At 37.7% G+C, this 19,425-nt stretch overlaps 2 protein-coding genes across 6 annotated transcripts; one reads left to right on the forward strand and one right to left on the reverse strand.

Moving 5' to 3' along the window:
* Positions 1-378: 378 nt before the first annotated feature.
* LOC145165746 (putative methyltransferase PMT20) lies at positions 379-4,038 on the forward strand. 4 transcript variants are annotated; one of them, XM_079084580.1, is made up of 9 exons: positions 380-555; positions 684-757; positions 1,385-1,698; positions 1,875-2,023; positions 2,112-2,307; positions 2,416-2,626; positions 2,707-3,382; positions 3,462-3,539; positions 3,639-4,038. In XM_079084580.1, exons 3-9 carry the CDS (start codon positions 1,429-1,431, stop codon positions 3,853-3,855), a joined length of 1,797 nt encoding a protein of 598 aa, XP_078940706.1. In that variant the 5' UTR covers positions 380-555; positions 684-757; positions 1,385-1,428; the 3' UTR covers positions 3,856-4,038. The 4 variants fall into 4 exon arrangements, with proteins under 4 accessions (XP_078940705.1, XP_078940706.1, XP_078940707.1 ...); XM_079084579.1 differs by lacking the exon at positions 684-757 and having other exon boundaries at positions 379-555; XM_079084581.1 differs by lacking the exons at positions 380-555; positions 684-757 and adding an exon at positions 794-1,285.
* A 127-nt stretch (positions 4,039-4,165) lies between these two features.
* LOC145165747 (receptor-like cytosolic serine/threonine-protein kinase RBK2) lies at positions 4,166-7,286 on the reverse strand. 2 transcript variants are annotated; one of them, XM_079084585.1, is made up of 10 exons: positions 7,106-7,286; positions 6,634-6,743; positions 6,152-6,535; positions 5,969-6,058; positions 5,807-5,866; positions 5,579-5,733; positions 5,395-5,474; positions 5,049-5,184; positions 4,801-4,950; positions 4,166-4,733 (listed from the first exon to the last, which is right to left on the reverse strand). In XM_079084585.1, the coding sequence occupies exons 2-10, from the start codon at positions 6,725-6,727 to the stop codon at positions 4,557-4,559; spliced, it is 1,326 nt and encodes a 441-aa protein (XP_078940711.1). In that variant the 5' UTR covers positions 6,728-6,743; positions 7,106-7,286; the 3' UTR covers positions 4,166-4,556. The 2 variants fall into 2 exon arrangements, with proteins under 2 accessions (XP_078940711.1, XP_078940710.1); XM_079084584.1 differs by having other exon boundaries at positions 5,807-6,058; positions 7,106-7,284.
* Positions 7,287-19,425: the final 12,139 nt, after the last annotated feature.

A 19,425-nucleotide genomic window follows, 5' to 3' on the forward strand; every position in this document is an offset into this window, starting at 1 on the left:
TTTAATAGTAATCGGTTGATTGACCTTTATATCTTTCAAATAAGGAGTTTAAGCTTATCTCAAATATCTAATATTCAAATTTATAAATTTAAAATCATGAGATTAAGCTTATCTCAAATATCAAATATTCAAATTTATAAATTTTAAATTAGGAGATTAAGCTTATCTCAAAGATCAAATATTCAAATTTATGAATTTAATAAACATTTTAGTTTAAAAGCGAAACCACTTTAGATTTTACATATATGTATTTACCATTTTACCACCCAAACAAAAGTGAGAACATACATACAAATACAAAAGACAGGAGTCAGAAAGCGTACAAACAGTGTATGTAGTTCATCACATATATAATATATCTATGTATATCTATGCATGTGGGGTTACATGTATGTGTGTGTGTGAGGTTATAGATATCCCCTCGACTCACCCTTTCATCTCTTCACACACAGAGAGAGACAGTCTCTCTATCTCTCTCTAAGCTCTTCGTTTTGGGTTTCTTTTACAGGATCCGTGTCTTCGTGTGGGTTTCATAAATCTCGGAATAAATTACAGGTAATACGTCAGATTTCATCAACTCCTATGTTCTTCAGTCCTTCGTTATTTGAATGATTGAATCTTTCTTCAGAAACATGAATCTTTTTTGCACCCAAATGGGTTTTCTGTGTGATTTCGTGTTGCAGATCTGATTTGGGGAGATTGGTTCTGGCCATTCTCGTCTTTAATTGCCTCGATTCTTGTGACCTTTCTGAAAATAGTATGAATCGTTCTTTATGAAAAGAAAGAAAAATTCGGAGTGGGTTTTCTTTGGAATTATTCGCCAATTCATCTTTACTCATCAAGTGTTCACAACAACAAAAAAAGCTATTGATTGGGTGTTTGTTATAGTGATAAAAGAATCTTTGTTAACTTTTCGTTGGTTTACTGTAAAAAAAAGTAAAAGAAAAAAAAGAAAACACACGTAGTATTCATTCTCTCTTTCTCTCAGTCAGTAGGCATAATCATAGGCCCCCCAAAACAAAAATCATGAAATTGGACCAAAATTTCGGATGACTTTTTTTAATTAAAGTGAATCCGACATGGAAAGGGGCCAATTAGCGTTGTCGGCAACAACGTATGGAATCCACCGGATCTTGACAAACTTTCTTGTTTTTCCACATCTTGTGCCATCAGATCTGCACTTACTTCCACCTCTGTTTTTTACTCTTTCTTTGACTTTGATTTCTGTTCTTTACCTTCTATTAGTATTTAGTACACGAATCATCTAGATCTGTTTCTGAACCGGGTTTGTCTCAAAACTCTTTTTTGAGTAATTCGTTCCAGTTAAGTTCATTTTTTTTTCTATTACTTGTTTAGTACGATTTACAACTTGATTATTGTACAGATTTTAGGTATAAATTTGTGGTGAAAAAAGAAAAAGAAAAAGAAATGAAGTATAAAGATGATAAACCAGGAAGACAACCTGAAAAAAGTTCAAGAGTGGTATCTATAGCAATATCATTTGTGGTTCTATGTGGGCTTTCATTTTATCTTGGTGGGATCTTTTGTTCCGAAAAGAACAAAATTTCTAGTGTGCAAATTGGTAAAGAAGTCGAATCCATTGATCAAACTGTTTCTAGTCCGATTCAAGTGAAATCAGTTTCATTCCCCGAATGCAGTCCTGAATTACAGGATTATACCCCCTGCACCGATCCTAAGGTAAATGACATTTTTCAATCCTTTTTTTTTTTTTTTTTTTAAGTTTTCTTTGGTATATAAAGACAGTTAAAGACTATGTCTAGCTGATGTGATATTTATCTGATTGCTTTTCTTTGGTATATAAAGACCGTGTTTAGCCTAGAGACACTGATATGATTGTTTTGTTTGATTAACAGAGATGGATGAAATACGGGCGGCACAGGCTGACGTTCATGGAACGTCATTGTCCGCCAGTATTTGATAGGAAAGAATGCTTGATTCCACCACCAGACGGCTACAAGGAGCCGATCAGATGGCCAAAGAGCAAAGACGAATGTTGGTATAGGTAAATTTTGTAACTTTCTTTTATTTACTTTTTTGTCAAATTATGACAAAAATATCGGTTTTTTTAAAAAAAATTTTAAATGTTTTAGGAATGTCCCGTATGACTGGATCAACAAACAGAAGTCGAACCAGCATTGGTTAAGGAAAGAAGGGGAGAAATTCTACTTTCCGGGTGGTGGTACTATGTTTCCCAATGGTGTTAGTGCTTACGTTGATTTGATGCAAGATCTTATTCCGGGGATGAAAGATGGAACTGTCCGTACAGCCATTGATACCGGATGTGGGGTTAGTTTGTTTTTCAATTTGGAAATATGGATTCAAGGATTCTAACCATGGTTAAGTTTTTGTGTTTGTATTTTGTAAAGCTTAAATTTTGAAATAAATGGTTTCCAGGTGGCTAGCTGGGGAGGCGACTTGCTTGATCGTGGCATTTTAACGGTGTCTCTTGCCCCCAGAGATAACCATGAAGCTCAAGTTCAGTTCGCGTTAGAGCGTGGGATTCCGGCAATTCTTGGAATTATATCAACACAACGTCTCCCATTCCCATCAAATTCATTCGACATGGCTCATTGCTCAAGATGCCTCATCCCATGGGCAGAATTCGGTATTGTTCATCCTTTTAGCATAATTTAAATCTGAATCTTTACCCTGGCTGATAATCTGATGTAAACGGTTGATTTTCAGGTGGGATTTACCTTCTTGAAGTACACAGGATCTTGCGTCCGGGAGGATTTTGGGTGCTATCGGGCCCACCCATAAACTACAAGCGTCGATGGAGAGGTTGGAACACGACGATTGAAGATCAAAAGTCCGATTACGACAAGTTGGAAGAACTTCTGACTTCGATGTGCTTTAAATTGTACAACAAAAAAGACGATATTGCTGTTTGGCAGAAAACCACCAATAACGATTGCTACAAACAGCTCGATGCTCCCGATAACTATCCACCAAAATGCGACGACGGGACTGAACCCGATTCCGCCTGGTACACTCCGTTGAGGCCGTGTGTGGTGGTGCCGAACCCTAATTTGAAGAAATTGGGGTTGGGATCGATCTCAAATTGGCCGGAACGATTGCACGAGGCTCCGGATCGGATCGGTGATGTTCGTGGTAGCAGTGCTGGAGACTTCAATCGTGATGATAAAAAATGGAAAAATAGAGTGAAGCATTACAAATCGTTGCTTCCGGTTCTTGGAACTGATAAAATACGGAACGTGATGGACATGAACACGCGATATGGAGGTTTTGCCGCCAGTTTGATTGATGATCCGCTTTGGGTCATGAACGTGGTGTCGTCTTATGCTCCCAATACACTTCCGGTGGTTTACGATCGGGGACTCATCGGAACTTTCCATGACTGGTAAGAACACGCAATAATAATCATATACATGTTTTGATTATCATAATTTTTTCTTACCAAGTGAATTGATTTCCGTTAGGTGTGAGGCATTCTCGACGTATCCTCGAACATACGATCTTCTTCATGTAGACAGCCTATTTACATCTGAAAGCCATAGGTAAAACCCTAAAACCTTAAACCTTGGAGTCGAACAAACATGGTGGTTGAGTTTTGGGAATCTACTAAAATTGATGAGTGATTAATTGAATAATTGCAGGTGTGAGATGAAATACGTGTTGTTGGAAATGGATCGGGTCTTGAGGCCAAACGGGTACGCCATAATTAGGGAATCAAGCTATTTTGTAGAAGCAGTTGCGAAGATAGCAAAGGGGCTGAGATGGAGTTGTCGTGTAGAAGCCACCGAAGATGGTAATGAAAAAGAAAAAGTTTTGATATGTCAGAAGAAACTCTGGTACTCGCAGCAGAACTCATAGCAACAATATCAGAAAAATGTGTCATTTTTTGTTTCAATATTATATATATAAAATTTAAGTGTTCAAGAAAAGGAAAGATTAGTTAACTCAATTAAAATCATGTTACTATATTAGGATAGATGTCTCATGTCTGTTGTAGAAGAAATATATTTTGATTTTTAATTATATACTTTTTCCGTTTTATTTTCTTGGTTTTTTTTTTTTAAAAAATTTTTTAAACCTGTTTATCGTGACTATTGTAAGACCAAATTCTTATCTTATTATATGTAACATGATTTGTGATTCTTCCCTATTTGTATTGCAAATAGTGTTTAAAAAAATTGAAATCGAATATATAACAATGAAAATAAAAGATTTATACTACATGATTTTTAAATATGGAACAATTACATTAAGAGCACCAATAATCAAAATGTACATAATTTGGTGATTCTCTTGTCATTTCTATAGCAAATTCTCTTGTCATTTTGTAAACAGATGAGCAAATTGGTAATCAGTTGAAATAAAATGCAACTTTATGTTACCTTGAGTGAGGTGCGGATTTAAAATCCGCGAGCCAATGCGTGATTGGTTTATGTTGGAGGCTTTGTGCATATATTCTAATTCTATTCCATAAAGGAAGAAATAGAAAAAAAACACAACTCAAGTCAACAACATCTGGATGCATGGATTAAGTAAATATAATCCAAAAAAGACAAATTCTAAAGCTCCAATGCGATTTGGTTTTGTTGATTTAAATCATCTGGTTGTAATAAGTCTTCTGGATCATAATCTTCAGCATATAGCTCCACGGATGACCCCCTTCTGAAGGCAGTCCTCTTTAAAAACCTTCTTTTGCTATTAAGTATGCCTTCATCGCCATTTAGCATCCTATAAACCTGCATCATATTTTGGTTTTAACTTTATAATTTAAATTTTTTTTTTTTACAAAAGGAGGGAAATTACCTGGCTCATTTTAGGACGTTCGGTTGGGATATGATTAATGCATAGGGAAGAAATTGACACAATGCAATTTAACTGGTCCAAGTCACAAGCACCAGAAAGTTGTGGGTCAAGAAGTTCTTGAAAGTTTTTTGAAGCGATTAATGGTTTAGCCTGCAAGTAATTTATTTAATTAAAACTAGTAAATTGTTGTTTTGGTTTTAATAAATGATATTAGTAATTAGTAAGTGAATGAGAAACATGGAACATACCCACATAACGAGACTATGTTGTGACTCATCGACAGCAGGGCGTCCGGTGATAATCTCTAACAAAAGTACACCAAAAGCATACACGTCGGTTTTCTCATCAATTAAACCATTCATGAAAATCTCGGGAGCAAGGTACCTGTAATATGGAAAAGGACGCATAAGTAAATATTACTGTTTAGGTTGGATGGAATGGAATGGACAAGGTAAGATGATGGAACGAGTGATTGCATTCCATGATCATGTTTGTTGGTAGCGGAATCAACCATGCCATTCCAACCCTGATTCCATCATACCAAACACTACCTATAAAATGAAAAAAACCCATGTCATTCCTTTGTTCACATACCCGAATGTCCCTTCAAGTTGTGATACAGTGAGGTGCATCCATTGATCCGGTAGCCATTTTGCCAACCCAAAATCAGAAATCTACAATTCCATTAAAATAAGCAATCATTAAAATTTTTTTAAATCTTCATAAGAACACAACTAACAAAAAGCAAAGTCTAAACCTGCCTACTTTATTTAATTACCTTAGGTTCAAAATCCTCTGAAAGCAAAACATTAGCTGCCTTAATATCCCTATGAATAATCCTCCGTTGACAACCCTCATGAAGATACGAAAGACCTGAAGCAGCGCCTATGGCAATATTAAATCTCACTCCCCATTCCAGTTGATTATTATGACCTGAAATAAACAAACAATATCAGTATTAGTAACAGTTAAAATAAATAAATAAAGTCTTTAATAATTAACTAACCACTAAGAAGAGATGCTAAGCTTCCATGATGTGACAAAGGAAGAACAAGATGCATGCCCCCTTCAATCCCATAGCCAATAATATGAGCAATATTTGGATGATTGACATGAACAAGAATTCCCAATTCAGATAAAAAATCTGACGTCATTTCTTCAGGTGTACCTCTGGTTAGTCTTTTCACTGCTATAAGTTGCCCATCTTCTAAATGACCCTTGTAAACTTCTGAATACCCTCCCTCTCCAATTAAGTATTCTTCACAACATCGTAGAAAGTGATTAATAAATAAACTAAATAATAATAAGATTAAAAGGAAGAAAAGAAAAGGCTTTAATGGAAGCTACAAACCACGGCTAAAATTGTTGGTTGCAGATTCCAGATCTTCAAGTGAGAAATTTTTCCATGATGCTTCAAAACAATGCAATTCAGCATCCATGTTAATTTGAGGTAGGTCTGGTATGCATTCACTCAATTTCCTGCTTTTTTTCCTTGTTAGTCTCTTAATGGAATGCAGGCTAGGATGGAATGAGGTTGACCCTTTTTTAATTTTTTTCAAGAATCCATGCCATTGATTGTCGGAATCGGAATCTAAATGGATGGCTTTGGAAGATGATGAAAAGAAAGAGTTGGAATTGGAATCCGGTAATGTAGTGCTGGCTTTGGCTGAAGGTGGGTCAGATTCGTTTCCATCATCATCATGATGGTCTTCATCTTTATATAAAGACTCTAGTTCTATAAATACAATTACATATAATTACTAGTCAAAAAATTATGTTATAAATACAGAACATTGTACAGAAGAAGGGCTTTTTCTTTTTCGTTTTGTTTACCTTCAGCAAAAGTGGGAAACGCAGAATCAGAGAAGATAATTCTCTTATTCCCAACTGCAAAGATAACCTTTTTCTTTGTTTCATTTTCAGCCATCTTTTTGTCACAATTTCTGAAGATTAAGATAGGCCAAAAAGAATATATTAGAATATCAACGTGAAATTGGAAAATGGAGAATATGTGAAAGCAGAAAGCTAACATGCCTTAACCTTTACTGTTCCCTTCGACATATAATTTCATAAGCCCCGAAAACATTCAAACCTAATCATATACTATATTGCCCAATTGTAATGGCCACACACAAATTACATTATAATATGCTTTGTAATTGCAAAAAGCTATTAAACTGAAATGAATTATCGCTACTGCAATCAAACCCTAGAATTTCTTTGCCGATGTCAATAGTGACGGAGGTTATGCACAATTCATCATGACATAATAAATTAGCGATTGGAATAATGATAACGGAGATACCTTAAGGTATGTGAAGGTTCTGAACCAATGAATTCTTGCGCCACAGAGATTCAGAGAGAAAGAATCATAATCCTCTCTCTGATGATAACGAACGAGCGACATAGAAAGAGAAAGAGAGAGAGAGAGAAGAAGAGTAGCGAGGAAAGAGCGGTTAGCATGGTTTTTGTATTGTCTACGTTTTTCCTTCTTTTATATTTTCCCCGATTTTCATGCAACAAAACGGGATTCCTCTGCTGGGAGTTTTTAACTAAGGGGTGGTGTTTATAAAAAATAGAGTAAATTACACCAATGGTCCTTTGTACATAGGCCAAAAAGCATCTTCAGTCTTTATTTTCAAAATTTAATTCGGATCGTCCCTTATTTGTTTAAAACTTGTAAGTTTCATCCCTGATATGTGGTTTTGTTGCGATTTTAGTCCATTCCAGATTTGAAATGACCATAATGCCCTTTATGTATTTTTTTTCAATTAACTTAATGTTATTATTATTATTTTTAATTTTTTAAGAAAAAAAGAAATATGGTCCCACCCACCCCACCCTCAACCCTGTCTCCTTCACTTCACTGCAATGAAACTGAACCTCTTCCTCACATTTCGTCAGCGATTTCAGAAACCTGCATCTCCGACCGGATGCAATTTTTTGAAAATCATTTGCGCAAATCCAAACACAAATCTCCAAATCCGATGCCAAAAATACTTAGAATCTGAAGATAGAACAAAATCGATTTTGAAATTCGTTTCAGAAATCGTTTGAACAAAATCCACGGAAATCGTTTGGACAAAACCCCCCAACAGTCTCCATCAAAAAACCCACCTGTAAAGGATTGGTAGCATAAGGAATAAGGATTGCAAGGAAGGAAGGAAGAATCAGGGAAAATCAGGAAGGAAGAATCAAAGGGTTACCGAGAAAAAGATTCCCTTAAGGCTCTAAAAGGGACAAAAAAATGGCTTCATGTGCCGTTTTTCTGATTTAGGGAAAGAGGTTAAGGTCTGATTTTGGTTTCGCCGGCATCGAGAGTGGCTGAGAACGAGGAAGACGAAGGGAGAGGAAGTTGGGGAATGGAAGAAACTCCTTAAACATTGCCTTTTGTTGAACTTCTAAAGCTCTGGTAAGACTCCGACATGACGTACCTCAGATTCGCCGGATTTCGAACGAAGATAGAGTAGGAGCTAGAGTTTCGAACGGAGATTGAGGCGGAATAGTATATTTGTTCTTCCTTTTTCTCCTGGCGATAGCGGCTCTGGCGATGTGGATCTTCTTTCTTCTCCGGTGATGGCGACTCCAACGATTAGGCCTGACAATTCTCGACACGACCCGCGACATGACACAAAATAAACGGGTTTGGGTTGAGTTTTCAACCCGTCAACCTGCCAACCCGTCAACCGTTTATTAAACAGGTCATATATGAGTTTCTCAAAAAATATACGGGTTGACCCGCAAACCTGTTTAGAATTTTAATAAAAAAATTATATATTTTTTAAATGTATTAAGTATTATACACTATACAGTTTATACTTTATACTAGGATAGGATACCCTGATGTCATTGACCATTTGACCAGTGGGTGACCATTTGTTGATTTGCATTGCAACACGTTTGGCGTTTTCCCTAAATAATCTTAGTATCTCACAAACAAAATCGAATAAACCCTCTCTCGGTCTCCCCTATGTGATGAACGACAGAACGAACTCACGAAGAACGGCGGCATGAACGATTGAATCATTATCGAACGACGTCGACACCTACGATTGATTTATCTATGTTTGTATTAATGTTTTAGTTTGAACATGTTTCCATGAATGTTTTTAATTTTTATTTGGATGTTGAAGACTTAAGTTTCTAAAATTCGGATATGTTTGCATCAAGAATTTATTCATGTTTAATTATCAATTTTATTTGTGGAATCTGACCCACGAACACACGAACCCAAATCTGACCCACGAACCCGCCAACCCGTGAACCTGTATAAATAAGTGGGTTGACGAGTCATATATAGGTTTATGTTCCAAACCTGCCAACCCATGACTTGCCAACCCGTGACGTGTATAGTTAAATGGGTCGTGTTTGGTTGGTATATTTTGACCCGCCAACCCGCGACCTGCCAACACGAACACGACATGATTGCCAGGCCTACCGACGATGTCGGTCTTCTTTCAGCAACTCCAAAGAAAAAAAGGAGAAAGAAGAAGATGAATGGGTAGAAGCAAGGTTCTAAAAAGCTCGTCATGGCTTCGCCATGGCGCGCCACGGCTCCAAGGTTTGCACTAAACGCCGTCTTAACTCATATATATATATATATATATATATATATATATATATATATATATATATATATATATATATATATAAATGAATAATAGTTGAAAATACATATAAAAATATTAATTATATAGAAGATTGTCGCCTTAAGTCACGCCTTACAAACGCCGTGACTCGCCAAGGCTCGGATTGTGCATCACTTATCTCCTCCCTAATTGTGCTTTCGTTGTTGATCACGGTCTCCTCGTTGATCGTCACTGTTGCCTAACTGGTGACCGGTCATTGTTGTATTGTCTTGCCAATGAACAGTGTTTTCCTCGTCATTTGTTACAGGTCCAAGAAACCCCATTCCCTAAGCATTTTCCCTCATAAGCAAAGTATCTTAAATGTCATCATAGCCATATCTTCATATGACTTAATCAATAATATGAGCTTAATTTTCTCTCCGAGATTTCATCAACATATAAGATATAATGTAGGAAGCTAGGTGAGGGGCTATTCCCGGTTGGCATCGGGAGGTCGTCTTTGGGGGGTGAAACTTCTTGGGGGAGCTGTTAGTAGAGATGCTAGTTTCATTAGCAGCTTAGCCATAAAGAGAGCTGAAAACACTCTGAATTTGATGCGTCTTCTTCCACAATTGTCTCACCCCCAAAGTGAGATCCTCCTGCTTCGGTCTTGTATGGGTATTGCTAAAATTTTCTTTGGGTTGAGGACGTGCCAACCCGTTCACATAGAGGAGGCGACATTATTCTTTGATAATGGGTTGCGCGGGGCGATTGAGAATATTGTGGTTTGTGGTGGCCCTTTCTTTTGCGACATACAGTGGCGAATTGCTTCCTTACCCATTAGGTTTGGTGGTTTGGGTTTATACTCGGCAGTAGAGGCTACCTTATATGCTTTTGTTGCCTCAATGGCCCAATCTTGGGTATTGTAAGACCACATCTTACGGGATAGCGACATATATGGTATGGATTATGATTATGATTGTGTCTTGGCTTCTCTTCGTAACAAGCTTCCGGATATTGACCTTAGCAGTTTTACTACTAAAGACACCCCCCCTAAATCCCAGAATACACTGGCGAGTGTTCTTTTTTGTAAAATTGTCCAAGATATGGAAATGCATTTCGACATGATGGCTCGACATAAAACGGTTTTCCAGTGCTTACGTGCACCACATGCTCAAGATTTTCTTCTAGCTATCCCTATAGATGGGGTTGGCCAACATATGTCTCCTATAGAGTATCGTACTATCCTCAAATATCGACTCATGATTCCAATATTCCCAGCTGACGAGATATGTCCGGTGTGTCGCAAGGCATGTTTGGACTCTTTTGGATAGTATGTAGTTCACTGTAAAGAACTCCTAGGGTTCAAATACAGGCATGATATGGTTAGGGATGTTTTGTTTGACATATTTAAGCGTTCTGTGGTTTCCGCCAAGAAAGACACACCTGTGAATTTCTTGACTGACCCGACAGAATGTCAACCCTTAGACCGACTGACATTTTGATTTTTGGATGGGTTTGAGGGAAACACGGTGTGGACCTTATAGGTGTTTCTCCTCTCGTGGGCTTCAGGGCTGGGGGTTTCACGGCGGGACAGACTGTTTTAAAGCTGCCAGAGGCAAAGTCACCAAACATGAAAAATCGTGCATGGAAAATCAACACGTGTTCATACCATTTGCATTTGATACGTTTGGTTTCCTCGTGTCGGATGCGGTGGAGCTTCTTAATAGAGTACAACGGATCATGCATAGCAATGTTATATCCCCTAGATCGATGGATATAGTGTTCAAAATAATTAGTTTTACCATACAAAAAGGCTTAGTGGCGCAGCTTGTTGCCCGTTTGCCATTTCACTCGTTGTACGATGATAATTAAATATATTCTAAAACCTTTTCGTTTTATGTATATTATGAAACTGTGACAACCCGAAATTTTTTTGCTTTGAAAGCTCAGTCAGTCAACTCAACTCAGTGTCAGACTCAATCCTGCTATCATTTAACACAATTTAGAGTCTGTTTGAGTGTTCTGAGCCTAGTACACTCAAGTAGTGAGTGTTAGGAAATACCTGTTAGCTTCACTGTACAACACTAAAGCCCTAAACTCCAACATGTGGAGTTTACGGCCGTAAAAATGGAGTTTACGGCCGTAAACTCAACCGTGGCCGGAAACTCCCCTATAAGACTCCATCCCTTCATTTTTCTTTCATTATTTCATTTCCAACTGAAGAACACTTCCAAATCCTCTCAAGTATCATCGAGTTCATCATCTTAGATCATCAAAAACGTAAGTGCTCTTTCCTTGATTTGTTGTTACACTTCATCTCCTAGTTACACTCTTTGATTTCATCCATGAAAACATTCATTTCAACTAAATCTTCAAATCTTCAAGTTTCACCAAGAACACCAAGAACACACACTAGTGTTCTTGACCAAAATCGACCCTTTCAAGCCTCTATATCGTAAGTACTCTTCCCTATACTTGTTATCTAGTTAAGACTCATGCTTAGAGCCTTGAAAACATCAAGAATGCAAGACCAAAAGGAGTTTACGGCCAAGCCATCTCCCATGGCCGTAAACCCTTATAAAGGTGCCATTTTGGCCATAAACTCTTCCTAAGGCTTGGATTTGAGGCTAGAACACTCCCTTGTGCTTTGTAAGACCTTGAATCATCACCAAACTCATCATTTAGAGAGTTTACGGCCCAAGAGTAAACACCCTTGGCCGTAAACTCCAATTATGGTCAAGTTTTGGACCTTAAACACTTCTAGACCCTTGCTAAACCTTAGAACACTTGAACCCTTGAGACTCCTTACCTTTAAGACCCTAAATGTGACCATTTAGAGAGTTTACGTCCAGGAGTAAACTCCCTTGGCCGTAAACACCTCAACACTCACCATTGAGTTGGTCTTTCTCATCCTTGTGTAGAGCAAAAGTCCCTCAAGATTCCCTAGCCTTCAAACATCCACTTATGCATGTTTGACCATGAGTTTACGGCCGTAAACTCCCTTGGCCGTAAACACCAAACCATGGCCTTAAATACCCTTTAGATGAATCGCATGTGATTCCAACACTTGGTAAAAGTGTTTCCTAGTCCCGGAAGGTGTTTCCTTTCATATAGTTGCTTATGAACACTATATTCATGCCAATATATGTCATTTAGGACTTGTTGTGTCTCGGGACTTCATTCGTGGAACTTCTCATCCTTACACGCGTATTCGTCGAATCACCCACATCAGGTGAGTTCATACCCCGTAATGAATCTTTTAATTGTTTTAAATGCTTTTAAGGGGGGGGGGAATACAAGTTGAACACAATGATAATTGTGTAAATGTTTGTTATAAACATCTTTCAAAAGAATGCTTATGTCTATTATAAGTGATCAAAACATTTCAAAAACTCTTTTAAAGTTATGTTGCTTTATAGTTTAGCCGAACTCCATTTTTAAAGTACAAGGGAATACAAAGGAACTATTACAGTTAACTCCGTGAGTATCAAGGGAATAAGAGTTTTCTTAAAGAATCTTTTCATCGAATATAAAGGAACTATTACAGTTAACTCCGTGAGTATCAAGGGAATACACCAAGGTTATATACAACAAGGATCTAACAACCAATGGGATGTGTGTCATCCGCCTCATTCCCTGTTCCATGTTTGGTTGTGGGCTTAGGGCAGATACACACAATCGATTGTTTGTTTACTCTGGTTTTTATATAACTTGTATCCATTTAATACTCATAGAAAGGACTGTAGAATCATTTTTACTTATCTTTCATCAAAGCAGGAAATATAGGATTTCCTGGAGGAACATGCGAACTTTTCTAAACACAACTTACAACTTGCTACAACTTTCTACAAACTTTCTTACTTATTACATCACTAAAATCTTATGAACTCACCAGCTTAAATGCTTATCAACTCTTTCAAAATAACTTATATTTTCAGGAGACTAGTAGACAGGTACTCGCGCTGGGAATTCAGAAGATGGAGCATAATAACTTCAAGTCTTGTTTTGTTATTTGCATATGTATTCTATGTTTTGTGAACACACACATTGTAAACACTTTCTTTCTAATGAAATGGCTGTTCATTACTTTGATTACTATGATACATGTCTTGTGATATTAAACATGACGTCCTCCACCCCAGAACGTTTCCGCCGTTCCGGTTTTGGGATGTGACAGAAACCATGTAATCAAGAAAAAAACTAAAGGATTCATTACTGAAATAACAAATTATGTTGCTATTTTTTGTAGGCTGCCCTATAAATCTGTCATTAATGTCCAACTTCCCCAGATCGGAAAACATGATGAAAGATATAGGGTAAGAATGAAAACAAATGATTCAAGGAAGTTGCTAATTGTATCTTGCATGAAGATATTTCTTAGGTGTCGGAGGTTTGATTCATATTTGTAGTTCATGCATTGTTGTTAATGGGCATGACATTTCTGGAGTTGATCCTCGACCCTAGTAACTAAAACACAAAAAACAACACAAAACTTTTGTATCTCTCCAAATGTAGGTCTCGGCATTAGTAGAGAAGAAGAAGTCACCAGTAGAAAGCACAAAATTGTGAAGTGGGAGGTGGCCGGTGATGATGGGCTAATGGGCGGTAGAATGAGATGGGAGAAGAAGGACCTGGTCGATTAATTGTCATTTATTTTTTTATTTTTTATTAAAAAATGAGGCCCGCAATTGTATTACTAGATTTTAGTAATTAAATTCTAAACCATTATTATATGGTAAATAAGTTTTACGGCTACTATACTTTGGTAAAAAAAAACTTTGCCGGTGCAATAAAATATATTTTTGAAATAGGAACCAACTTACTGAATTTGGGCATCTTTACTACTACTATACTTTTGTAAAAAAAACTCTTGTTATGCAATAAAATATACTTCTAAAATAGCAACCAATTTATTGAATTTGGGCATTTTTTGGCAACACTAGTTGGAATCTGGTAGATTGTAGTTCGGAAAATGAAAATTTTGAAATGTCTAAAAGTACATAAAATGACAACTTTTATCAAAAGATAAATATAATAATATATTTAAAAAAGATAAATTTGTTATAATATATAGGGCTTTTTTTTAATCTCTAGTTAAAGTAGCTTTTGAATTATAAGTTTTTTGTTTAAAGTAAAGCTAAATGTTTTTATTGTTGAACGGCATTTTTTTATCTCAATATCTTCCTTAAAAACTAAAAGTAGAATCTTCAAAAAGTTATGTGTCAAACACACCTTTATTATATATTGTTAGATATGGCTACATTTGACATGATAATTGAAAATTTTGATGTTAGTTGAAACTGAAAATATAACATGATAATTGAAAAGTTTGATGTTAGTTGAAACTGAAAATATAGATATTGTCCGATAAAAAGTAACGTTTGATAAAATTTGTTCCAAAAAAATAATATATATATATATATATATATATATATATATATATATATATATATATAAAATTCATTTTTATAAACATAAATGAAATTTCTTGTAAACTTATATTAAATTTGAAAGAAACTTTTTATGGCCTTACCACAATGTTATAAACCAACAAAAAATTATAATCATAAAAATATCATGATATCTATATAAAAGAGAATAAGAGATCAAGTTATATTAAAAAAAAATTAAGTAAAACTTACTAAATGCCTTTGGACTTGGTATTTGTTTTTTTTTAATATTTGTGTACTCCCATTATCAAAGTTGGAACATGAGGTGATGCTCTAATCAAAGTGATACGTGGTTCCTTTTAAAGTAAGTGTTAAATTGAGTATATTTTTTAAAAATAGTTTATAAATTACTTTTTAACTTAAAAAAAAATGCTAGTCGTCAAACAAACCATATGCCACGAAACATATCTAATCATTTTATATTAAAAAATCTTGTTACTCCGATCATTTAATTAAAATACAATTACATTTTTGTCGATTATATTGGTAATAAATGTCGATGATTTTAATGTTACTAGTCATTTAGTGTAATTTGAATTAAGATGTGTGCCAATGAGAATTTAAATATGTATTAAACTATTAATACAAGTTAGATGGTGTATAGTATACATTTGTAACTAGTTACAAAGGGTTCGTGCCCTTGCACCTCTAAAGGGGCAAAACCCTTAGCGGTCGAGAGACAACACCCTTAAACCTCTACAACATTTCATGCATCAGAAAAAAAAAAAACCATGATCATATTAAAAGAAGAAGGGAGAAATAAACATGTTTTAGGTTTGGTCGTTGGTAGCACACGATGATTACCTCAATTGTGACATCCCTTATTTTCTTATGCTTCAACAAATGGGGTATTAATTGGAATACCCTTTACTTGGTTGATGAATTCGTATCCTCTTGCTCTAATGGATGTGCCCTTCCTCGAGAAGGATAAGGTAACAGATACAGTTTGACAAAAGAATTATTTTTGGAATTGTACCTCTAATGACCTAGATCTTAAACCCTAACACCAAATGAGACCAAAATAACCTAAAATACTAATGCATGGTTGAGTTGAGTGTAAGAACTCAACTTTATAGACCAAAAGGTCGAGAAACCAATACCCATTCGAACCAAGGTCTTGGAGTAGCTCAAGACTCCAAGAATTGTAACAGCCCAAAAAACTTAGGTAAAATTTTTCATTTGATACTTAGAAATCACATTCATATTTGTTATCCAAAATTTCAATACATAACATATTGTTCAAAAGACCAGAGTATCCAAAACAACTAGTGCGGAATACTGGAGAGTGCACGTTGCGCCATCAAGCCAAACTCTTGCTCTTAGAACCAGAAGCACCTGAAACACCCAACAAAACTGTAAGCACACGCTTAGTGAGTTTCCCAAAATACACAAATCACATAATCATATAATGTCATGCACATATACGCATAAAACTGCCATGAACTCCCTCCATAGTCTTCAACCGGGATGCCATGGGCTACCCCCATGGTCTTATACCCAAGTGTCATGGGCTCCCCCTCATGGTCTTACCAGGTGCCATGGGCTCCCCCATGGTCTTCATGTAAATCAATACACACCAAATTACAGACCATTGCATAATCATTTATAGAGATTTCACATCAAGTTGTAACATCCCAAATTTCAAGCCCAAAAATTTCATTTTTAATTAAGTAATTCACAACATAGTTTACCAAAACATTTCCCATGCCATGTCATTTGTAAAAAGAAACTTAACAATGTGTCTAAAAATCATATCGTCAAAAGTAAAATAAATCAGAGTACATTCCCAAAAAACTCAATGCGGAAACCATGTGTGTGTGATGCGCTGCTACACCGCCGACTCCTTCCCCTTAGATGAAGAGATACCTGAAACCAAAACTAAAACTGTAAGCACAAAGCTTAGTGAGTTCCCCCATCATACCACATACCATACAATCACATAACATACATACTGTCGGGCAATTCTGGGGCGCCCGTCCTACCCATGTCAAGCCATTCTGGGGTGCTGACCTACCAATGTCAAGCCATTCTGGGGTGCTGACCTACCCATGTCAAGCCATTATGGGGTGCTGACCTACCCATGTCAGGCTATTCTGGGGTGCCGACTTACCCTGCGGTCTCAACCGAACACGAGGACTATTTCACCCCCTACTGTTAACACATAACATCATATCTCACTCATGCTGTCAGACATATCTGGGGTGTCCGACCTACCCGTTGGTCCTAACGACCGATTCGGGGACTAGTCCCCTCCTACTGATACTACCTCACATAACACAGCAAACTAGCTTAGTCACATATCAAGAAAACTAGCATACTCGCATATCAAACAATAGCAGACCAGCCAATTATCACAAAGACAATCGTCTCAGCTAAACCTTGGTGCCTTAGACCCACTTCTACTGGAAGGTAACTCACCTCGATGTCGCGTAGTGTCGGAACTGTCCTCGGCGTGAAGGTCGGCTCTCCTCGACTCCTCAATCCCTACACGACAACCCTCAAGTCATCAAACAGAACATACAACCCTAACCAGGGTCAACTCAAGTCCAGTCAAAGTCAATATTGTACAAAGTCAACACCCAGTTGACTTGACTCGCCGAGTTGGTCTACCAACTCATCGAGTCCATACTTCACTAACCCGATCCAACCCCGACTCTACTCGTCGAGTTTAGCAAGAACTCGACGGGGTCTCCTTCATTCAAACCATCGGGACCATCTTCATCCGACTCGTCGAGTTCCTCCTTGAACTCGGCGAGCTCATCTCCCTCATAAGAATGTGTCCATTCAATGACTCGCCGAGTTGTATGAACAACTCGTCGAGTCCATCTTCAAAGATTGGGAGATTGCCTTGGACTCGCCGAGTCTGTTCATCCACTCGTCGAGTCCCATGATTCCCAGATCCCTTTTTATGACTAAACATCTACGGGACTCTTCCTTCCTAACAACTATTCCATCCGCAGAAAGGATTTGGTGGTCATTACACCGCGACTCGCCGAGTCCCAAGAGCAACTCGTCGAGCCCATCCATGACCATAACTATACAGTCGATTTAAATGGGTCTTAACTCATCAAAACCATAGATCTGGTCCCCTAATGTCCATTTTACACGTAAAGTTTCCAACTTGGTGCACATGCAAGGGGTCTTTGGCTCAAAAGGCCATTAAAAGTGATCCACAAGATGCATGGGGCTCTCATGGCCATAAAGTTGGCACCTTTATGCCATGAGACCCTTCCAATGACTCAAATCTGAAGTCAAGACCTCATATAACACTCCACAAATCCGAATATGGCTTGGAAAGCCCTAAATGTGCCCAAAACCCAAGTCCAAAGATGAATAAACACATAGAAGACCAAGACAGGGGCATTTTACCTTGATTGAGCTGAAAATGGAACTAGATCCCTGAATCTCTAAGCCCCAACTCGAACTCTCAAGCTTCTCTCTTCTTTTCCAAGCTACACAAACCACCAAATATACCAAAATGGCCTTAGAACACACAAAAATGGCTAGGGTTTCGTTACACAGGTTTCTGGGAGTGATAAGGGCGATGGAGGCTGAGATAAAGTGTTTAAATAGGGTGCAAACCCTCAAATTTAGGGTTTCACTCAAACAACACCTACTCGTCGAGTCAGTCTCCGACTCGTCGAGTAGGTCACTTAAACTTCCTGCGGATCCTGCCTCTACTCGACGAGTTGGGCCACCAACTCGTCGAGTCCCAGAGAAAATACACACAATCCTTGAATAAAATACATACCAGGAATCAAGTGTTACAAATCTCCCCCACTTATTTTAGACTTCGTCCTCGAAGTCTGCCACTGAATCCGGAAAAAGCTCGGGGTAATGCTCCCTCATCTCGTCCTCCGGCTCCCATGTCCACTCTGATCCCTTGCGGTGCTGCCACTGCACCTTTACCAACTCCACTCTCTTGTTCCTCAGATCCCTTGACTTCTTGTCAAGGATTGCCACTGGCCGCTCGATGTAATTCAGGCTGTCATCAACCTGAATATTGTAACACCCAAAAATTTCGAACCAATTTAAACTTTTTAAAACATGTCAAGTTCATCAAAGCATTACAACTTGTTCAAAATATTATTTATCAGAGTATTCCCAGAAACATAAATATAATATGAGGAGCTGTACGATCATGCCTTCGCCTTGCCGCGATCCCCTGATGTACCTGAAACAATAAACTGAAACTGTAAGCCCGAAAGCTTAGTGAGTTACCCCCAAAATACCAACGCCATACATATATAACCATATCATATCATATAAACATAATAACAAACAATACATCATGCGTAATGAGCCATCAGTCTGACTGGACCGAATCCCGGTCCTCAGTCTATCTGGACCGCTCTCCGAGCCCTCGACATGTCTGGACCGCCCTCCTCGGGGCCTTCAGCCTATCCGGACCGCTCGCTGGGCCTTCGGCCTGACTAGATTTGCCCGGCCCGGGCCTGCAGTCTACCCGGTCCGCCCAGGGTGTCTTGGCCTACTGCACACAGCAGGACCTGCCTCAACCCTTTCCCCAAACCAACAAACATATGCACATCTATATAAACAGGTAAACATGCAGATCTAACATATCACTAATCATAGCAACCATT

Source organism: Lactuca virosa, chromosome 3 (assembly GCF_052849685.1).
Source record: "Lactuca virosa cultivar CGN04683 chromosome 3, Lactuca_virosa_CGN04683_v6, whole genome shotgun sequence".
Classification (NCBI taxonomy): domain Eukaryota; kingdom Viridiplantae; phylum Streptophyta; class Magnoliopsida; order Asterales; family Asteraceae; genus Lactuca; species Lactuca virosa.